Genomic DNA, 23792 nt, shown 5'->3' with positions numbered 1-23792 from the left:
AGACAGAGGCTTGTGTGCTTGGATTCCTGTATTGTAATATTCATCAGATCTTTTATTAAAAGGGACTAAAAAAAAAAAAAACTTGCAGGAAAAATAAACTAGTTGAGGGTTAGATCTGAACTGAAATAGTTCACGTAAAACCTCTGGTAAAGAAAACCTGTCATGAAAGCAATACACAGTTGACCAGTGCCGACCTTCTTCTGAAAATACTACTTGAAGGGTTATTAGGAACAAATGTGCAGGTTCAAAGTTTAAGTATGGCAATTTTTACATGCTTGGACCAATTTAAGTAAGTATGTTCCATACCTGTGGGATCCCCATGGAAGTCGGAAATCACTGTAGCAGGCCCTGCTACTACATTGATTGCCGCTAGCTTCTGGGTCTCGTGCCAAGTGACTGCTCTGCTGCTTAGTGAACACAGGAGGTCACTTGCTTTGCACAGGCTCCATTCAGAGAACACTTTGCATTTTATCAATAAATACAAAGTGTTCTCTGATTGACCTTGTCCAATCACAAAATGGTTTGCATTCATTGAGAGAATGCAAAGTGTTCTCCGACTGGTGCAAAGTAAGCAAACCCCTGTGTTCACAATGTAGCAGCGCAGCCGCTCGGCATGGGATTCGGAAGACCACCGGTGCCTTACTACAGCGATTTCCAGCTTTCACATGGATCACACAGGTATGGCACATACTTACTGGTCCAAGCTGGACCAATAGAACTATGTAACTAACTAGGAGGCCTCTCAGCTGGTGGGCTTTAATGCTGATGCCCACACACACATACACATACATATATATATATATATATTCGCATCTAAAAAGGTAAAAAGTTGACTGTGCTAATAGCGTGCACACTGCGTGCTCCCAACACAATAATTAAACTGTTTAGAAAAGCTTGCGATGCAGAATAGTGATTGGGAACCTTAAATCATGTGACCACCAAAAACGGCATTTCGGGAGGCAGCTAGAAGGGGTAAAGTATAACTAAAGGCAAAACGTTTTCCTTATTTTTGGATAGAGTGAAGAGGGATTAGAACCCCTATACATTTTTATTGCTGTGTCCCTGTTAGAGAAGAACACCCTTTGCGTTTGTCCGATTTACCGTTATTATTGAAAGTGGAAGTAAAAGAAAATCCCAAATTTGGGGTTGTCCCAGGAAAAGACATAGCGGGGTAATCTTCCAATGAGGACACTAGTTCTGGTGGCCTGGGGGTCCCCAGAGGACTCCCTTAATACACAGAGATTTCTCTCACTTCCTGTTTTGGCTATGGGACAGTGAAGGGAAATCTCCCCAATGGGACAAAGATGGCAAAAAATAAACCAACAGGGGTTAAAACCTTCCCTTATGCTATCCAGAATGAAAAAAAAAAAAAAAAAAGTTTGGGCTATCGTTCTACTTTAACCTTTTATGGACCGCCCCACGCACATATACTGCGGCAGGACGGCCCTCCTGCGCGAAATCATGTACCTGTACGTGATTTCATGCACTGGGTCTGGGGCACACGCATGTGCTGCTAGTGACCCGCTCCCGCTGTGATTGGACACAGCAGGAGACAATCATTGGGTCCAGCGGACCCAATATCCGCCGGGAACCCGCCGATCGTTCTCAGGAGAGGCTGAGCGGTGGTCTGCCTACGTAAACAAGGCAGATCGCTGCTCTGTGAGAGGGGAAGATGGAGATCTTATGTTTCTGCTAAGCAGTAACATGAATCTCCGTCTTCCACCAGTCAAATTATCCCCACCTACAGTTGGAAAGCACTCCCTAGGAGCACATTTAACCCAGTACAGCGACAGTGCATTATTTTTTTTTTTTGCAGTAACCCTTGTATTGGTGTCACTGGTCCCCAAAAAGTGTCAAGAGTGTCAGTTAGAGGTCTGATTTGTCCGCCGCAATGTCGCAGTCCCGCTAAAAATCGCTGATCACTGCCATTACTAGTAAAAAGAAAATAAAAATAAACAAAAATTCCATAAATATATCCCATAGCTTGTAGACGCTATAACTTTTGTGCAAACCAATCAATATACGCTTATTGGGATTTTTTTTTACCAAAAACGTAGCAGAATACATAATGGCCTAAACTGATAAATACATTTGAGGTTTTACATTTTTTTATTGGGTACGATTTCTAGCATAAAGTAAAAAATAGTGTTTTTTTTTTTTTTTTTTAAATTGTCAGTCTTTTTTTGGTTTAAAGCGCAAAAAAAACAAAAAAAAAAAAAAAAAAAAAAAACACGCAGAGGTGATCAAATACCACCAAAAGAAAGCTCTATTTGTGGGGGAAAAAACACATTTGATATGGGTACAGCGTCGCACGTGCAATTGTTAGTTAAAGCAACGCGGTCCTATATTGCAAAAAATGGCCTGGTCATGAAGGAGGTAAACCTTCCGGGGCTGAAGTGGTTAACAGTTCTAACTTCACTGGGCGCATACTTATTCCAGGTCAGTGCTTAAAAAAGTATCAGCATAACAACCAACAAGCAAACTTAAAATAGAGTAAGTAATGTCAGCCAAGTATTTCTTGCATGACAGGTTCCCTTTAAAGTGAAGCTACACTTTACACATGCAGGGCTACAGATCAGGTTCAGTTTAAAGCCTGCCCCCCCCCGCAGCATCTAAGACTTACCATCCTTTTCCTTCCCTTGCCTCTGCATCTACAGCCAGGATTTAGGAGAATAAGCCTATTCAGGCCTAATAGAGGGCTGAACATTCTCTTTTCATCCCCATATGACAGCACTGCCATGTGAGGACGGTCAGTAAGTCACATGATCCTAGGCTTTTCTCTTTGCTTCCAATATCAACCGGAATACCATGATGATTATATGCAGCAGGCGGTCAGGGCATTAAACTGAACCTGTTGATTTATTCTGCATAAAAGAACAGGTGCACTTTTAGCATTTCTTGCAAGCGAAAAAAACCACATAATATAACCTCAAAGTAACAATAAACTACAATAAAATCTAAAACACGCTGTTGGTAAGGTTGCCTGTTTTACAAGACTAAGAATACATAAATAAATTTAAAAAGACAGATTGGAACTGTGCAGCCGTACTTTATCCTTAGCACTTCAGCAGTTGGGCACCAGGAAAAAAAACTGAATCAGGAAAAAAAAAAAAAAAAAAAAAAAAAAAAAGGAAAAAAAAAGAAAAAAAAAAAAATCACCTCCAACAGAACAGAAGCTTCCCCTATTCTGTTTTATGTAAACTGATGATGTAACAACGTCCACAGACATGTTTTCAGGGTGTCAGGCCAGGATCCGCATTCAATGGGCTCTTCCATTGCGAGGAAAGGCAAATAAAGTGTTAACTGGTTAGATTTAGTGATCTGAAGGAGTACTGCAGTTGGAAAGCACTATAGATTCCTTCTCCCGTACATCGGAGTTCTCTTAAAATTATACAGAAGTGAAGGCAGCGAGACATACTCCATCTTGTCTGTCTTTTAATACACCCACGCTACTCCAATAAAAAAAATTTCCCTTCCATCATCAATAAAATATAAGTCAATGTTACATATTTCTAGTTTAAAAAAAAAAAAAAAGTTACAATATAATTAGAAAGCTGAGTGAATGAGGTCTGAATACGTCATGCGACGGCTCCCGGTAAAGGATATCAGTGGGATGGCTTTTTGGGTCCTTTGCCAAATTTGGCATCCAGGCCTAAACCTGCGGGAAAAAAAACAAAAAAAAACGCAATGCGGTGAGTAGGACAGGAAGAGAGTGGGCATAACACGTGAGTTATACAGTCATATAATATGAGTACATGGCGATGGCTCATTGTCGCAGGGCGACTGCCAAGTCCGACTGGCAACAACACCAAACCCCCCCTTATCCTGATCACTTAGCAACAAGGCAATGATGCGAGCAAATGGTCATTCCTCCTATAATGGTAAAGGGCAATTCCACTTTTTGGAATGCGTTTAAAAAATATTTAAATCGCCCGTGGCACTGAAGACATAGGGGGGATTTAATAAAAAGTGTCTCAGACAAACTTTGTCTCAACTGGAGCGCAGTCAATCTGCTTTTAAATTTTTATTTTCAAAGCCGTGTATGAAAAAATAAAGATCAAAGCGGAATGGTCACTATGGGCAATGGCATCAATTGTGCTAGAACTTGTCTCAGACACTTTTTTAATAATTCCCCCCAAATTAATCGAGCAGGTAGGTGGAGCAGATGCCTTCCATTATTCAGTCCTCCTCTGCAATGGCAATGAAGACAGGATGAATGTAAACAATTCAATGTTTACACTGTCATAGCATTTCAGGATGGCAAGAAAATCGCTCGATTCCCCCATCAACATAGTCAGTGTTGATGGGGGAATACCTCCTGCAGTGCCTATGTTCTGCCAGTAGGGGGCGCAGGGAGCCTTTCTTTGCCCGCATAAGACAATGATTACTGCTAGCGGCTATAGCCACCAACAATCCGGCAGGCTAGTTGTACCTAAATTGATTAATCAACTTGGGTACATTCAGCCTGCCCATATGTGGATCGAATCTCAACCGGTCCCTGCTGAGCCAGCTGAGATTCAATCCATCAATGGCAGGATTAAAGTAGAACTATAGGCAAACTTTTTTTTCCTTTTGGATAGAGAAAGGGAGGGTTATAACCCCTGTCAGATTTTTTCCCCCCCCCCACGCCATCTGTGTCCCATTTTGCAGATTTCCCTCCACTTTCTGTCCCATAGGCAAACTGAAAGGGAGAGAAAAACCCTACAAATTAGTGTCCCCATTGGAAGATTTCCCCTCCATTACTTTTCCGGGAACAACCCAAAATGTGGGTTTTTCTTTCACTTTCAAGGATAGTGGTATACAAGCCACAGAGAGCATAAATCTCCAAAAACAGGAACACAGACTGCAATAAAAACTGACAGGGGTTCTAATCCCTCTCCATCCATCCAAACCTTAAAAAAAAAAGTTTTGCCTTCAGTTGTACTTTAAGCTTACACTCAGGCAAACCATTTACCCCAGAAGAGGCGTGCAATGTCGCTTACCTGCCCACTTGCAGTGTTCTGTAGAAAGTACACTATGCTGCATTACCAGCACAATGCCTGTGTGCCCAAACTCTTGCACATGCATGGGAATTATGCCATACCATGCCACCCAATCAAGGCGGCCAAAAACAGACACCTGGAGGAAGCCAGGGAGAAGATGCTGTCGCCAACCACAGACTTTGCAGATTTTGGGACTGTTGCTAGAAAAGAAAGTATTGCAGACTTTGGTTCCCCTTTTAAGAGAGCCAATGTCACTGCCCCGCCTCTCCACCTCATCCAATCAGAGGATGTTTTGCATTCGTTCAGAAAGTGCAAAGCATTTTCTGAATGGAGCCTATGCTGAGCAGCCGACTTCTTTGGTACAGAATTCAGGATTCCAGCTGCTCAGCATGGGACGTGGAAGCAAATGGAGATTACTGTGTCTACTTCAGGAGCATATGCCAGGTATGATATATACATGGTCCAAGTCGGGCCAATGTAAATAAATATATATATATATATATATATATATATATATATATATATATATATATATATATATTTTAGGGCTGGGGAAAAAATCGATTTAAATCTTGAATCGAGTTGAGAGGTCAAACGGATTCAAAATTTAGGCAAACCGATTTTTTTAGATTTTTTTTTCTTTTCACCGCGCCGGTCCTGAGGTTTTGTGGGCATGAGTTTTTACGCGAGGCCGCGGCTTCGGCCGGACTCGCCTAAAAACTCATGCCCACAGCTCCCCAGGACCGGCGCTGACACTGCGCCGGTCCTGAGGAGCTGCGGGCAGGAGCCTTTAGGTGAGGCCGCATGCGCCTCAGGACCGGCGCGGTGTCCAAAAAAAAGACTCGATTCGAATCGTGAATCAAGTTTTTTTTAAGAAAATCGAAGATTTTTTTTTTTTAAAGAAAGTCTCCCAGCCCTAATTATATATAAATATATATATATATATATATATATATATATATATATATATACACACACACACACACACACACACACACACACACACACACACACATTATATATATATATATATATATATATATATATATATATATATATATATATAAAAAATCATCCCTGGAATTCAGCTTTAACATGAAGGAGATCACACCCTCACCCACGGAACCCTGTTAAAGCGGTAGTAAAGTCTGCTTTGTGATTTTTACCTACAGGTAAGCCTATAATAAGGCTTACCAGTTGGCAAAATTAAAATCCCCACCGTTTAGGAGATATTCACACTGCATGCAGCCGGTGACGTCACTGGCACATGTATGCCAGACCTTCAGAGCTCCGCACCAGAGCCTAGGGCTCCCGCGTGCATGCGTGGGAGTGATGTCATCGCGGCTCCGGCCACTCATACAGCCAGAGACCGCAAACCCAGAAGGAGGACCGGTGGTAGATGGAAGCCCTGTCAGTGTGCTGCTGGGGGGCTTCGTTCTAAGGAAAGTACTTAAAGTGCCAGTATGCATCGCATACTAGCACATTATTATGCAACTGTCTTACAGGGGAAAGTTTTTTTTTTTTTTTCTGCCACGGTTTACAACTGCTTTAGGCAACAAGGCAAGCAAAAGCAGCCCAAGTGCTCATTTCAGTTTTCCATTCAACACCGTGAGAATAAAAGGGGGGGGTCATTGTTTTATCATAAGGCCCAACGAAAGGTGGCTGGGGGGTAAAAATGACCCACCTATTAAGGTATCTGTACTGAGAAATTTTGTGGGAAACAACTAAATCTGGTTGGTTTTCCCCCCCCAAAAAAACAAAGAAGTGCAAGATAGAGGTGAAACATTCTCACCTAAAAACACCAGGAAAGTCCCGACCCACTGTAAGCTACTGATGGGGTTGGAGAATATGAGTACCGAAGCCAAGATGGTGAAGAACTTTCGGGTAGTTGTGATAATCGAACATGTCAGGGGACCAAAGTACACCACGGTCATAAATATGAAGGTCTGAAATGGAACAGAAAAGTCACAATTTAATTAACCAGGACTGCAAAATAAATTTTTTTTACAGACAGTCGATAATGTTGGGGAAAAAAAAAAAAAAAGACGTAGATTGGTGCCCAACAAGTGAAGTTTTGATCCACAGTAAACCAAACCCCCCCTGAGGAACGTTGCCCATTTTAAAACACAGGAGGAAAAATACTCTATTAATATATATTAATCCCATGAATCAAAAACATTGCAGCTTATACAGCTCTGGGATTGGTCTAACTGCCCCCATGTGACAGTGCTGGCCAATCACTAAGCACCGTCACATGCTCCTCCATACCTGGAAGTACTGAATACAGCAGTGAGGAAGCAAAGAAAAGGGGAGTATATGCTGCTGAAGACAGCATTAAAGAGAACCAGTTTCTTTTCGGCAATATTCAGGTTTACTTTAAACTCAGTTATTGATTTTACTGAGTAGCTCCATCCAAGACTAGACTAGTAACCCAGTGGTGGGTGACCATCTATGAACTTCTAATTTACAGCACTGGTCAGTTAATATTCTTCAATCAATCACTGAATCTGCTCCTAGGCTTTTCAGATGTATATAGGAACATCAACAGCAAATCTTCTAATGCAGCAATAATGGAAGCAGCAGAGAGATGGGAACAGTGGGGGGGAACTTCACTGCAGGGCCTTTGAGGTGGATATAAGAGTTTATTCACTGTCTGTCGGTACAAACAAAAATCTATTGCTTTCCTGTGGACATGTTGCAGGACATTGGGAGAAGCTCAAGCATGGTGCATTTTAATGCACATGTTCTGCACTGTCCCATTCCTAACAACTGAGAACGCACTGCACCGCCCAATTGTTGTAGGTCTCATTCACACTGGCCCCGTCAAACCTGCCTTTGCATGCATTTAATGGATATTTCTAAATATAAAATAAATGCTTGTACTGTGTTTAGCTGCGTTTAGAGAAAATAGAAATCTGTGAATCCATGATCTGATCAGAAACTCTAAATGCAGTGAAATACATGTAAACGTGCCTAAATGAGGAACATTCAAAACGCAGGAAAGAGTAATCAGGGAGGCATTAAAGCGGAGTTCCACCCACTTTTAGAACTTATCAAAATCATTCTTGCAGCATATAGATTGTGCAGTGGAAAGTTTTTTTTTTTCTGACAGCTTACCTGGATAGCACTGTTTTCAACTGAGTTTCCTGTCTTTGCCACCCGCGGATATGTCCGTCACATCCGGCGGCGCACTGTCTCCTGGGAGCTATGTGTCATAATTCCCAGGAGTCAGTGTGGATGGGCGCCGCTCTTCATTGTGATACTCCGAAACCAGAAGTGACGCGATGACGTGCTGTTACTGTTCTGCTTATCTTGGTTGCCGTCACAACGGGGCGGGCACTTCCGCCGCCGCCGCCCATTGTGATGACAACGTGACAAGTTTCCTGCGCTGCAAGCTTTTCACACTGTGCATGCGCGATGCATGCTGGTCATTCAGCTGCACCGTATCCCGGAACGAAATGCTTGTGGGTTTCACATGCCCATAAGCAATATGGGAACTTCATACACAGCGGAATATAAGGTATTTTTAGATCAAATATGTTTATTAGAGTGGCGAATTTTCTTAAAATCGTGAGTGGCATTAATGTATGTTAGGATCCCATGTTTGGCTTTTAAATAAAAAAACAAAAACCAAAAAAAAACAGGTCGGCGGAACTCCGCTTTAAGGTTTTTTTATACTTCCTGGGTCACTTGTGATTAGAAGTGCTAAATACGGGAGTGCCAATGTGAATGAAGCCTTATAATGAGAATGAGCTTTAAAAATGACAATTTCACTTTAACCAGTTCAATACTGGGAACCCCCTTCCTGCCCAGGCCAATTTTCAGCACCATCACACTTTGAATGACAATTGCGTGGTCATGCAACACTGTACCCAAATTACATTTTCATCATTCTTTTGAGACAGATAGAGCTCTCTTTTGGTGGTATATAATCATTGCTGGGTTTTTTATTTTTTTCTAAACAAAACGAAAAAGACCGAATTTATTTTCATTTTTTTCAAAAACACGTTTCTCTTAGTTTGTTATAAAAGTATTTTTTCTCCTTCACTGGTGTGCGCTAATGGGGCTGCACCGATGGACGCCGATGGGGCTACACTGATAATTAGGACACCAATGATCAGTCCCCCGATCATCAATGTAAATGTCCGCTGTCACACTTGCTGGTTACCAGCTCTCCTCTCCTCACATTGACAGCGTGTGAGGAAAGGAATGCCGATAACTGGCAAGTTTGTTTACATGATGACATCAATGGATTGCCCTCCCAGAACTGGATGACCACGCTGTAACCGTCTTTTAGCTATAGCAAGGTCAAGAAGTGGTTAAAGTGTAACTAAAGGCAAATTTTTTTTATTTTTTTTTTTTGATAGCGTAAGGGAGGGTTAAAGTTCCTGTCCGTTTTTTGCCATCTGTGTCCCATTGGGGAGCTTTCCCTTCACTACCTGTCCCATAGCCAAACATGAAGTGAGAGGAAATCCCTACAAAGTGATACCTAGTGTCCCCATTGGAGGATTTCAGTTCTGGTGTCAACCCAAAATGTTGGGATTTTCTTTCAATAAAATGGTAAGAGTGAATCTCTCTAACGTGGGCACAGACAGTAATAAAGACTGACAAGGGGTCTAAACCCTCTCCACTCTATCCAAAATTTAAAAAAGGGTTTGCCTTTAGTTATACCTTAAGTGATGCTGTTTTTACCCCTTCCTGCCTGCCATGGCGCCCCTTTAGCTGGGCTCGTATGCCTGGGGTCAGGAAGGTCTGCCTAGTCATGCAACCTCCGTGACTTGCTATCACAGTGGTCACATTATGGGGAGCTGGTCTCACCAGTTCCCGATCATTAGTACAGACCGAGATCCGTCTATGACAGCTCAGTCTCTGTGCTGGGAGTGCCCAGCATGCTCTTAGCACAGAAACCTCAGACGTCCATAGACACATATGTGCAGCATGTGGGTGTTAGAGCCCACTGGTTTTGCCACTGCACATATGCGTTACATGGGCGGCAAGAGGTTAAATACACCTCTCAGTGTAGTCAGGGCAGTCTTTAATATTGATTGGACCCTGGGCAAAACATTTTCTTGGGGACCCCCCCCCATACAATTTTGCGCTCCACCAGCTCTGAAACATACAATAAATAGCAGCTAGACTTAAAATCAGTTTACAGATCAGGCAGCAATTGCCATTGGTTGCCAGAGGTTACTGTGTATCATTACCGCTTACTGACTGGTTGCTAGAGGTTACAGCACACACATTATGGCTCACTGATTAGTTGCTAGATGTTACAGCACATGATTTCTGCTTGTTGATTGGTTGCTAGAGATTACTGTGCAGTAATACTGCTCACTGATTGGTTGCTAGAGGTTACAGCACATCATCTCCTCACTGCAGGGGGCAAGATATAAATATGAATGCCGCCTTTATTTACATATCTATGCAGCTATTTACATATGAATGCCGGTTATTTACACGTAAACACAGGGTCTACAGGTGAGTCATCTGTACACAACAATAGGGCAGAGCTGGGCAGCATTAAAAGCAGCACTTCGCAATGAGATATCGGGACACAGCAAGGGACTAAAACTTCAAGGGACGAGGGAATTTAAACTGGGATAGTTGGCAAGTATGAGGCAGCTGCTTTGGGCCCCACAACGACAGGGCCCAGGGCAGCTGCCCCTTTTGCCCTGCCTTAAAGACGGCCCTGAGTGTAGGCCCTGTACTAAAATACCTATCTTTATTCCTGCTTCTTCACTCTACCCTGTCAAGCGACAAAAAGCCTTTGCAAGAAAAACATCCTGGTCAGGTTCTGTACCCTGGTGCACCACACAGCGAAGAACTAGGGCATGGGGATGGAAGCAAGGTATGCTGTATAAGCTCCTTTAACAAAGGGCACCAAGATAAGGCAATAGGGTACAAACAAGCAATAAAAAGAGTAAATCCGACCACAGATGGATCAAATCTCAGCCTGTTCAGCAAGAACCAGCCGAGATTCGATCCATCTATGGGCAGGCTGGTTGTACTGAAGCCGATTCGATTGACTTCAGTACAACCAGCCGGTCTTAATTTTTTCATGCAAGCACTGCTGGGAGCTATAGCCCCACCAGGGATCATTGTATTCACAATAGCACAGTGTTCCTCCATCAACACTGACTATGCTGATGGGGTAATTAAGCAATTTTCTTACCTCCCACCCAAGGTTGAAGAAAAGAAAATTGCATAATGTAAGGGGTGCTTTTTTAGATAACAGTTGTATGTTTTATATAGTCATGCTAGAAACCAGATTGCTGGGCTTTGTCCTTCTCCGATACAGAATGACCCCAGTTCAGACAGACAGTCATAGATGGAAACATTTGTAATTCATGAAATATGAAGCCTTGCCATCACTAATCTCACCTGGCCCAGGGCACTTGTCAGGCTGAAGAGCAGAATGTTGTAGATGATAAAAGGATAACGTTCTGTGAAGCTCAGGAACTCCCATAATTCTCCAGTAAACAAGATACCTGCAGAAGAACAAGACAATGGTAGACAACACAGATATCTGGAAAACCCATTCCTTCTAGAACCTGTATTTAAATAGATTCTCCAACACTACTTTCTCCCATTTCTCAAAGTGACTTAAAGTGATAGTAAACTTTGATTTAAAAAAGGAAATTCTATTCCAGTATGTGTCCTTCTGATCTCAGCCTCCTCCAAATCCCAAAACTACTTTCTTTTTTTGGCGGCTATATTCTGACTTCCTGTTAGAGGGTGACTACATTCGTTCTACACGTCCCACTGTATGCAAGAACGTAGCCACCATCTCTTGCTCGATCCCAAGATGGGCTAATGGATTATGCGATATGTAGTATGCATAGAGCAGTGCACGTCAATAACTAATGTGAACAGCTCGTTCCAAACAAACAGAAGTGAGGGGAAAAAGGAGAGGTTCAAGAGCTCAATGAAGAGGTTATAAAGAGGCGGAAAAACACAGAAAGTGTTTCATGAAAAAAAGATGACAGAGCCATTAAGTAGTGGATGTGTATAGATTATTTTTGGAGAGTAAGGATATAGTTTAGTGTCACTTTAAACAAATACGACCTGCTGTGTAGGCAAATATTGGTCACATTATCAGCTAAATACCTTGATAGAACAGGAATGTACCCTTTTCTAGCAAGGTATTCAGCTGATAAATTCTTTCAATACAGGGTGGGCTAAAGCTAGCAAATGAACGTACTCGGAGTCTTAGTTCAGCTGTATGCGGTGGCCACATATACTTAGATTATCAGATCGATCTGCAATTTCAGCAAAATGATCGAATTGACAAACAGTCAAATAGCCATAATTTCTATTCTTATTGATTTAGACCAGTGGTGTGCAAATTGAGGCCCGGGGGCCAGATGTGGCTTTACCCATCCCTTGGGGCGCTATTCCTCCCACTGATACCTATGATGGGGCACCATTCCCCCCAATGACACCAACAATAGGGCACTATTCCTCCCACTGACACCAACAATGGGGCACTACTCCTCCCACTGACACCAACAATGGGGCACTATTCCTCCCACTGACACCAACAATGGGGCACTATTCCTCCCACTGACACCAACAATAGGATATTATTCCTCAAACTGACAAACAATGGTGGGGTATTGTTCCTCTAAATGACACCAACAATAGGCCGCTATTCTACCCCCCCACAATGACAACAATGGGGAGCCATTCCTCCCACTGACACCAATAATGGGGCATTATTCCTTCAACTGATACCAACAATGGGGTAAAATTCCTCCACCTGATACCAACAGGGCGCTATTCCCCCCATTAAAACCAGTTGGCGATTACTTACTCCCATTGATGGCAGGGCATTTTCTACTCCCACCAGCCACAGTCTGCCCCCCCTAATGCCTGAAGCACAGTAAACTGGCCTTATGTTTAGAAACTTTGGAGACCCCGGATTCAGACTGAATTTGATCAAACTTGAGATTTTTGTTTTCCCTCAAATCAGCAGCAACAAGATGTTTTGGTCATGAATTTGATCAGGTTTCAATTGATCAGATTATGAGCTTTTGTGGGAGAAAACCGTGATCGATAACTTATAACCATATCACCCAACTATTGATTACAAATTTACTTCCTCGTGTGATCACCATGATATTGATTGAATGATTTAGTCCGATAGGAAAAAATCAACACTACAATCAGAAAAGAATTTAATAATTTCTTAAAGCGGGTACATCTACCATAACCCTACAAGAAGAGGGGCCTCACAGGAGGTAGGTAAAGAGTGATAAAAGCCCAGTGTGGTGGCTCTGCAAACAAAAAGTGGTGCCCAGAAGAAATGGGACTCGTGGATTGGCTGAAATAAATATATATAAATATATATATATATATATATATATATATATATATATATATATAAAAAATGTATATATTTATTATGTAATGCATTTATAAAAAGGACTTACCGGTAATTTTCCAGTCCTTGTCTTAAGACAAAAACTAAAAAAATCCTGCAGAATAATGCTATGTGCTTATACAAAAAAAAAAAAAAATGCCAGCCTTTGTTGTGTGTACGCTCTACTACAGACTAGTAAACTGTATCTCCCTGAACCCGCACCGAGTCCTTCTCCTTTGTTTGGTATGCACTCCACGGCCTGCCATCTAAATATAGATAGTGAGTGTGACGGTGCCCCCTAGTGGCCTGTGTTTGGAACAAAGCTTCCCCTGGACCATTCACTACAAAACAGAACTGCTGTGTATAAAATAAGGCCTCTCCACGCTGTAATGTGCATGTGGCAATTTAATTTCACCGACATCAGACAAACTACCCATGATACCATGAATTATGAAGAGGGATTTACAATTCAAATGAGGGGAAATTGGTGCCTTTTGTAGCCTAAATAAAGATTCTGTACCATACAGAAGTGAGAATAACCTTAAACATCTGATTATTTGTACAATAACGGCATGCTTGTATATTTAATAATATAGGTCAAATGAATGAACTTCAGGCCTCAAACCATATAAAATATACCAAGTGGCCACATAATTAGGCACACCTGACAGCATCCTAAGGATAGAACCATACATGGATCCAAAGCTCCGCTCAAGACTGGCCGGTCTTGTATATCCTGGATGCTGGTCATTGTAGACCATCTCCACTCTCCATTAAAGAGATGAAGGAATGTCAGCCGCACTCCATTTACCGTTTCCCCGAAAATAAGACCTAGCGTGATTGTCGGTGATGGCTGCAATATAAGCCCTACCCCCCAAATAAGACCTACCCTGTTTCCCCGAAAATAAGCCTTACCCTGAAAATAAGACCTACAAGGACTTTAACTAGGGCTTATTTGGGGGGTAGGGCTTATATTGCAGCCATCACCGACAATCACGCTAGGTCTTATTTTTGAGGAAACAGGGTAGCTCCTCTCGCAGTATTTTTTTTAATAATCAATGAATTGACTGCATACAATAATGTCTCCACCCAAAAGCCCACCTTCCTTGATGTGTTTCACAATGTATTGGACTTCCTCTATCCTTGCAAACAAGTCAGGAGTGGTGAAACGCATCGAGGATGGAGGGTTTTTGAGTGGAGACATTACTGTATGCAGTCAATTCATTGGTTATTAAAATAAATACTGCAAGAGGAGCCAAGTGGAGTGTAGCTGACATCCTAAGTATCTCAGATCTGGTTTTATATTCTCAGCGTTGCTGAAATAAGCATTTATTTATATAAAACTCCTCTACAGAGCTGAAAGAAGAGTGATGCATCTACATTGACCGGCCACTTTATTAGGTACACCTTGCTAGTACTGGGTTGGACCCCCTTTTGCCTTCAGAACTGCCTTCATTCTTCATGGAATAGATTCAACAAGGTGTTGGAAACATTCCTCTGAGATTTTGGTCCATAGTGACATAACATCACGCAGTGGCTGCAGATTTGTCGGCTGCACATCCATGATGCAAATCTCCTGTTCCATCATATCCCAAAGGTGCTCTATTGGATTGAGATCTGGTGACTGTGGAGGCCATTGGAGTACAGGGACCTCATTATCATGTTCAAGAAACCAGTGGTGAGATGATTTGAGCTTTGTGACATGGTGCATTATCCTGCTGGAAGGAGCCATCAGAAGATGGGTACACTGTAGTCATAAAGAGATGGACATGGTCAGCAACAATACTCAGGTAGGCCGTGGGGTTTAAACATTTCTCAATTGGTACTAAGGGGAACAAAGTGTGCCAAAAAAATATCCCCCACACCATTACAACACCACCAGCCTGAATCGTTGATACAAGGCAGGATGGATCCATGCTTTCATGTTCTTCATGTTGTACCTGAGTATTGTTGCTGACCATGTCCATCCCTTTATGACTACAGTGTACACATCTTCTGACGGCTCCTTCCACCAGGATAATGCACCATGTCACAAAGCTCAAATCATCTCACCACTGTTTTCTTGAACATGACAATGAGGTCACTGTACTCCAATGGCCTTCAGTCACCAGATCTCATCCAATAGAGCACCTTTGGGACGTGGTGGAACGGGAGATTTGCATCATGGATATGCAGCCGACGAAAGCTCCAGAAACAGTGTGATGCCATCATGTCAATATGGACCAAAATCTCTGAGGAATGTTTCAAACACCTTGTTAAATCTATTTCAGGAAGAATTAAGGCAGTTCTGAAGGCAAAAGGGGGTCCAAACCCAGTACTAGCAAGATGTACCCAATAAAGTGGCAGGTGAGTATTTTTATATAGTAATTCAGTCTTGTGTTTGCACCAGTCTCCTGTAATCTTCCGCATATCAACATTCAAGGGCCAACATTGTAAGCCAATCAGGAACTACAGTAATGAACTGTCTTATGAATCCAATTTAACAAATGGAGCTTGCGGACTGCAGGAGAGATCAGAGATGAATTGCTGCTCCCTCATCCAATCACGATCTGGGATCTAGACAATGCTGTATTGCTTTGACTGCAGTGCAGAAATGTAATTGGACAACAGAGTGTGAAAGGGATGTCTGAACTAGAAAACTTGCTTAGTAAAATTTCAATTTTTAGGAGACAAAAAACAGTCCACACATACAGCTGTATTCAGCTGCTTCCTTAGAATTACACTTTTTAGCTGCATTTGTTTTGTGCAATTAATGTAAGAACTAAGGTCATTATTTTAGGTCAACAACTAATGAACGAATGCCAATTCCAGTCCTCGCAGGTCCTGGAAATTGTCAGGGTGTACAGCCATTCTTCCTTTACCCAACATGCCTCAGTTTTGTGGAAAGCAGTATCAAGAGCAACAGCAAAAAAAAAAAAATACAAAAAAAAAAAAAACCAGAGTGGTGGGACCCGTTTCCCTCAAGTAACTCTAAATAAAAAAATAAAAAAAAAGATTTTATGGCAAGTAGAAAAATCGTATATTCTCTCTCTTCCATTTGAGGGACACAGGCATTCAGATACAGCCAAGACATGCAGAAGCAGTACAACTGAGGGATGAGCAACAACTACTGGCTGGCCCATAAGAAGGGCCTGCAACTCCAAACCACCTGAAGTACCAATTTCAGAATCTGATCCAGAAGATGTAAAGTCCCCTGCAAAAAAAAAAAAAAAAAAGGGGGGAAAATTCCAAGTGACCAAAGGAAGGCCACAGAGGACAAACCTGATGCTCAAGACCAGGATATAGGACATCACTGTCAGAGGGAAATGACTCCATTTGAAGGAACCCCAAGCCAGCAATAGACCATGAAAACCAAAACCCCATCAAAACAAGTGGAGCAACATAACTACCTGATTAAGGAAGAAACAGATCCACAACATGATCTGGTCAACAGAAAATAAAATGGGGTAGGCCCTCAAAAGAACAGGTCCCAAGAGGGTGGTCCACAAAAAACAAAACAAAACAAAAAAACTAGCAGGTCTACGGAGGGGGCCCAAGTCTAACATTTCTAACCATTAGGATTAGGAAAGGAAAACTCCATGACAAAAGCGAAGTTGCATAGCCAGACAACCAATGAGATATGTAAAGAATGTCAGCACAGATCAATAGTCCATAAAGATTGCAAAAAGTAACTGCTGAAACTGGTAGAGAACTCAAGGGTAAAAACCCACGTCAGCCTAACAGACATAGGTAGATTGCACGAGAGGCACCCACACAAGGGCAGGCATAAAGCAACCCCAAACTTGTGAAAGTCCAACTTCCACCATCTACCTTAGAACCAGGTGGTGTCTGTGTGACCTGACAGAAGAACTCTATACAGGACCTGCCTAACCCTTAGCACAGAACATGGTTCTAGGGATCTACTGACCCACTTCAGTTCAACAAGGTGTCCATAGTCCACAGGTGGCCTGGCACATTTTAAGGCCTACTGAAGGCCTTAAAGAGCTGTAGGAGCCCTGAAAGACCCATAGTCTAGAACAGCAAACTGATCCTCTGGATGCAGGTTAATACTGTATGCACTGCACCAAAAATTTTGAAAAACCTCTTCTGGTAAATCTGACAAAAATGGCAGGAGGCCGCTGGGACTCTGAATCTGAGCTAGAGATGGCGATAAGGCCAAAGGCCTGGTCCACAGACCAAATCTTCATAACATGGAACAACAGCATGCTTCAAGCCTTTGCAGTCAGCATGCCCGAACAACTGAGCACATACAGCCAAAAAGTACCAAGTGGACATAGATGTCCCTAAGTAAACAGGGGGAGGACTGGGCTTCACCTGATGAAGCTGAGGAAGACTCTGATCAAGATAACCCTAGGACATTGGAAGTCCCAGGTATCAGATTAAAAGGCATTGAGTCCTTCTGGGGATACTGGGTAAATGCCCCCAAAACCATTAGGGGAGTGCGAGTTAGTAAAGTCCCCCATGGAAGTAGTTAAGGCAGCAGCAATGCAACTAGGTCCAATGTGAGGCAACACCTCAGGTACTCACAAAACTTTAGTTGCTGGTTCTAAGGAAGGTTTTTTTTTGGCAGGCGGAGGCGACTTCTGACTGTAGGCAGGCAGTGGAAACAAAGCGGGGATCCACATAATGGATCACAAGCAGAAGCAGCAGCAGCTGGTTGGGGCTTCTTCCAGACTGAATGGAAGAAAAGAGCGTGGAGAGTGCGTCAATTCAGCCAAAAGATTACATCAGCGCTCAGGTCCTTCAGCCTTAACCCTTACCGCAGTATAACTGGTGGTTCTGGGAAATATGAAAGGTGCTTAACGGTGCAACAGCGAGTAGCTCCCTATGCTTCAGTCCAAAACTTCTTTACTTACAGGAGTTAGTCTTCAGAGACAAGGTCACTGTGGTAAGGCTCTGGACCTGGAAAACACTCCGTGGCAAACTAACTCAGTACACACAAGTCTGGAAGACACTGCAATGCAGAACCCAGTGCTGAAAACACATCCAGACTAGCCCCACAATCTTCCAGGGTCCAGATATGGCCTCCAAAGCTAAGCTGAGGAAGCTGTGATCCAGACAGCTAACTTGCTATACATAGAGACCAGCTCAGGCAGCAACGTAGTGAGGAATCTTGATTAAAGTGAAAGGAGAAAAAAAATCCAAAGAGAAAAAAAGGTTGTTAGAAAAATAAAATAAATTGTCTTTTCTCTGCAGAGCTGAGAAAAATGCGTCCAACCTTCTGGGACAACAGCAAAAATACTAAGTAAGGCATGCTGGGTAGAGGAGGGGGTTATACGGAAGTAGGCTTACAATTTTTCTGCTTGCCAGTGCCCAAACCTAGGCAGCTGTATAAACCGACTGGATCTGAATTCCTGTGTTCCTCAATGGAGGGAAAAAAAAAAAAAAGATACATTAGATACGAATAATTTTGGAGACTTGTAGCCTCAAACTTTCCATTGGCTGGCTGTAAGAAACCCTCTAAAGTCCTTTAATGGCATTCTTCTTTGGATAACAAAATGCTTCTCATAACTCAGCAAAGTACAATATGTACTGTGAGCAATGTAAAACAATTAAGCAAGTTCTGTTAAGTGGATAAACTTGATTTACCTGCTCCTAGAAAAAGGCTTGACCAGAGGTTGATATTAAGCATCATTGGATTGGAGCTGGTCTGAAAATGTGCCCGCATGTGATCCTGAGACACTCCTGTAAGTCCATCCAGGGTCAGAGACAGCAGCTGGGAGGATAGAACAGAAGACCACAATTTAGAAGCATATTTATAAAGCAGTGAATGTGACTTTTACCCAACATACACTGGTGGTGAATCAGTCACTCCCATTTTAAAAACGCATGCACCGGCACTAAATGCACACACAAACATGGGAGACAACAGCCTAGTTGTATAAACACTGATACAAAAAAAAAAGAAGGAATAAAATTAACCATTTCCCGACGTACATATACCGCGGCAGGGTGACTCTATTGCGCAAAATCACGTACCTGTACGTGACTTTGTTCAATAGTCACTGGGGGGGGGTTTTGCCGCTGGAGGAGCGATTGCGCGCTGATTGGCCACAGGGAGAGGCACCCTCCAGAGACAGAGTGACTGTCTGCTAATGTAAACAAGCAGACCGCTGTGCTGTCAGGCATGGACACTGATCTAGTGTTCCTGCTAATAAGGAACAAAGATCAGATTGTCCATGCAGTGAGCCCATCCCCCCCCACACAGTAAGGGCCCTTTCAGACGTGCAGATCCGTATCCAGCCATCCTCTTGCTCAGCAGGGGTCGACCCGTTGATCCCTGCTGAGCCTGCGGATGACACACTGTGCAGGGACGGATCTGTCAGATCTCCGCTCTCCTCCATGGAGGAATCGGATGATCACGGACCGTCTGTCAGTTTTCATACAATCCGATCAACAGATGGAAAATAGGGTTTCCATCCATGTGGATTTTGCAGAGCGGATCGGATGTCAGCGGACATGTCACCGCTAACATCCGGCGCTCCATAGAGATGTATGGAGCGACCGTTCAGATCTGCGGAAAAAAAAAAACTGGAAAGGCAGATCTGAACGGTCCGCACGTGTGAAAGGGCCCTAAGAAAGCACAAAAAGGGAATACGCTTAACCATTTGATCGCCTCTGATGTTAACCTCTTAGCCTGCCAGTGTCATTTATACAGTGTCAGTGCATATTTTTAGCACTGATCACTGTAATAATGTCACTGGTTCCCAAAAAAAGTATCAAAAAGCTAGGTGTCCGATTGGTCCGCCGCAATGTCGCAGTCCCACTAAAAATCACTGATCACGGCCATTACAAGTGAAAAAATAAATAAATAAATAAATGCCATAAATCTATATCCCCTATTTTGTAGACACTATAACTTTTGCGCAAACCAATCAATATACGCTTATCGGGATTTTTTTTACCAAAAATATGTAGCAGAATACATATTGGCACATATATATAGCACAAAAAAATAAAAAAAAAAATGCAAAGGTGATCAAATACCACCAAAAAAAGCTCTATTTGAGGAAAAAAAAAAAAAAGACACCAATTTTGTTGGGTGTACAGCGTCACACGACCGCACAATTGTCAGTTAAAGTGACGCAGTGCTGTATCGCAAACAATGGCCTGGTCATTAAGGGGGTAAAACCTTCCGGGGCTTAAGAGGTTAAAGAATAGAAGCTGTGTGCACCAAAGCAAGCCATCGGTGCTGTTTTTTACCCACTCACCGTGTTGAAAACAGATCTAATCCCCCCTTCCACACATTTGAGGTGGATGGGGGAATCCTCCCCTCTGAGATATTATATTCGGATAGTGGGGAGACTTCCCCGCTGTCACAATACACTGATCAGTGACAACTGAAGTCTTTCAGCCTTTATACATCAGAACAGCAAAGACAATACAGCAAATGGTTGCCAGAGAAACTAGCACCAAGGATGACCCCTTGTCTTGCTGCTGTCCGGTATTTATAGAAATATAAAAAGCATAATGTGCTTGATCATATTCTGTTTTAGAGTCCATTAACACGATTGTGTTGCTGTAATGCACGTTTCATGCATTGATGGCAGGTGGTGCCATTCATTCTGAAGAGCACCCCAATGCACCGTGCTGATTAACACTCTTTGCAGTGAAACACAATAATGTGCACTACCAGGAACGGCACATGCACCTTTCTCGGTGTGTTAGGCCGCTCATTAAAATGAAAGGGCTGTCTTAATGAAAAAATAATAAGCGTGTGCCAACACACTGCAATGGTGCGAATGGACCCTCAATGATCTTCCATAGGAGGATGATCTCCCATGCAAGGAACCACTCTTATCCTCACATGTGAGATGATGCACAGATCTGTTATTGGGTCACTGCGTCTTGTCCCTTCCTAGCGTCATAAATCAGACAGAGGATGGGGGAAGTGGAGGTGACACCATGAGAGGCTTGGTGTCACTGGAAACAGACAGCAGCTCCAAAGGCTGATGGCACAGGAACAGATAAAACGGATGGCATCCAAACATACATTTGGAAGGGTACTAGGTTTTTCTGTTTCTAACTGAATTAACATGCACAGGGGGAACTTCCTCTCCTTATGCTATCCAAATCTTAAAAAAAAAACAAAAAAAAAAAAAAAAACGCACCCGATTCGCATAACATGTGAACCAAACCGGCTTTCTATGGAGTCAGTTTACATATCTGTGGTGCAGCAGCAGTGCAAATTTAAAGAGTCCTGTGTGTTTTCTGAGCAGTGCAGTGGGGTGAAGATGGGAATTCCAAGCTCACTGCCTTCTATTCTTCTATAGGAACGCTTCTGAATTGCACGTCATCAGTTTTCAACACAGACGGAGAAAAAAACAGCATGGGGGGGTCATTACCCCCATTTTTTAAAGAGAAACCCCACACCAAAATAACGTGACCCCATCCCACCCCCCAAAGCCATCATTTTTTTTTTTTTGGCATGGGGTTTCCTTCACGATGCATACCAGACCTAAGTGTGGGGGGGGCACATTATTTTGAGAATATATATTTTATGGTGTGGGGTCCCCCCCCAAAAATCCATACCAGAACCTTATCTGAGCATGCAAGAAAGGGAAGGAGGGGGAGGAACGAGTGAGCCCCCCCCCTCCGAACCATACCAGGCCCGAAGCACCTTGTCCCCTTGTCCCATGTTGATGGTCTGGTATGGATTTAATTTATTTTTTTTATCGCCAGCAAATTTTGGCTTATATTCAGCTGTCAGCAGGAAACCCGCTGACAGCTGAGGAGTCATCGGTTGTTAAGGACACAGTGTTCTTGATTCCCCCATCCTCACATTTGAGGTGGATGGGGGAATCACCCCACTGAGCTATTGTATTTTGACAAGAGGGAGACTTCCCCGCCATCAGAATACACTGGCCAGCATTGCAGGCTATAGCCAGCAACCGACAGGGTTGTTGTACAGAAGTCAATCGGTAGATCAACTTCTGTAAAGCCTCCCTGACCATACGTGGGTTAAAATTCAGCCAGTCTTTACAGAAATGGACAAATTTCGATCCATCTATGGCCAGCTTTAGGAAAGGGAGGGTGGGGAATGAAAGCACAACTCCACCGGTATGTGTTCAGAACATCATTTTATTTGTGTTTAGTGAAAACAGCCAAAATGTTTTAGGGGCTTCAAACATCCCCCATCATTAGGGTCAGAGTACATACAACGGGTGAGATTCTGGACTGGGATGTTGTATCTGTATGCTTTAAAGATATTTGCAAAATGCCAGCTCAGATTCAGCAGCTTTATTTCTCCGGAGCAAGTTTTAATGAACAAGTAACACCCCCCCCCCCCCCCCCTTCCGACTCCCATAAAACTAACCTCAGGGGTCCAGAGATGTGACCAGTGTACTTAAATAAATGTAGGTAGGTTCTCCAATTTTTAATTTTAGGTCCCTGACCTTGTGGTCGTATTTTTTACTTTTTCAACTACTATATTTTCTAATAGATACTTACATTGCATCTTAACTATATGAATGACACAAAGGGCCCTTGTAGGATGTTTTAGTTTCTTATATATTCTGTAAGTGATTATTTGTGCTTCCCTTTTATCAGCAAAACTAAAGCTATTTTGCAATTTTTACTGTATGGTGCAAGTAATTTGAAGTCAAAAGGGATCTAAGGAAGCTTCCTATGTATCTATATGCAATTTTATGAATTTTTAGGAAATATTTATATATTTTTTGGCCACCGCCCGTTTTTGGGGGCCAAGGTCCTTGAATGAGGATTTTCCTATTTAAAAGTGCTTGCCCTTAGGTGCTCGGAGTAGCTTAGCTCTAAGGAAGAGGGTGTGCCCCCAAAACACATTAGCTGTATACCCCGTGATGTGATTACGGCACATGTGTGTGCATGCTGCTCAGCACTGTGCGATTTATGGCTTACTACTATTTGCCATCTTGTGAGTACTCATTTTTTATTTATCATATCATTGAATAAATGTCTTTTAATAATGCACTGTGTGCCTTTCATTTTATTTTGTTTTTGTAGTATCAATCCTTCAGCAAACTTATTTAAAGATCTGTTTGTTTGGTTTTTTTTTTAGTTTGTGGCAGTTTGTTCAAGGTAGAGGTTTACTGATCATCAGTATGTTTAATTTTTTTTATATATTTTTGGTAAATGTACAATATATACTGCAATCACATCATTTACCTGTAATGAAGTACACTATATAACCAAAACATTGGGACACCTGCCTTTACACGCACATGAACTTTAATGGCATCCCAGTCTTAGTCCAAAGGGTTCAATATTGAGTTGGCCCACCCATTACAGCTATAACAGCTTCAACTCTTCTGGGAGGGCTGTCCACAAGGTTTAGGAGTGTGTCTATGGGAATGTTTGACCATTCTTCTAGAAGTGCATTTGTGAGGTCAGGCACTGATGTTGGACAACGCGGCCTGGCTCGCAGTCTCCGCTTTAATTCATCCCAAAGGTGTTCTATCGGGTTGAGGTCA

General features: G+C 42.6%; 1 protein-coding gene across 1 annotated transcript in view; it reads right to left on the bottom strand.

The window, feature by feature from the left end:
- Nucleotides 1-3424: 3424 nt before the first annotated feature.
- The window catches only part of SLC35B1 (solute carrier family 35 member B1), a 59363-nt gene continuing 38995 nt past the window's right edge, over nt 3425-23792 (bottom strand). Inside the window, exons 7-10 of the mRNA XM_073607802.1 lie at nt 18934-19060; nt 11364-11470; nt 6775-6928; nt 3425-3658 (exon numbers count right to left, since the gene is read on the bottom strand). Coding sequence (XP_073463903.1) covers nt 3606-3658; nt 6775-6928; nt 11364-11470; nt 18934-19060 — 441 coding nt within the window. The 3' untranslated portion in view covers nt 3425-3605. The remainder of the gene's footprint in view (nt 3659-6774; nt 6929-11363; nt 11471-18933; nt 19061-23792) is intronic.

The sequence above is a fragment of the Aquarana catesbeiana genome, linkage group LG12 (assembly GCF_042186555.1).
Source record: "Aquarana catesbeiana isolate 2022-GZ linkage group LG12, ASM4218655v1, whole genome shotgun sequence".
Classification (NCBI taxonomy): Eukaryota; Metazoa; Chordata; class Amphibia; order Anura; family Ranidae; genus Aquarana; species Aquarana catesbeiana.
The sequence above is the reverse complement of the archived record's forward strand: the minus strand, read 5'-3'. Positions and strand labels throughout refer to the sequence as shown.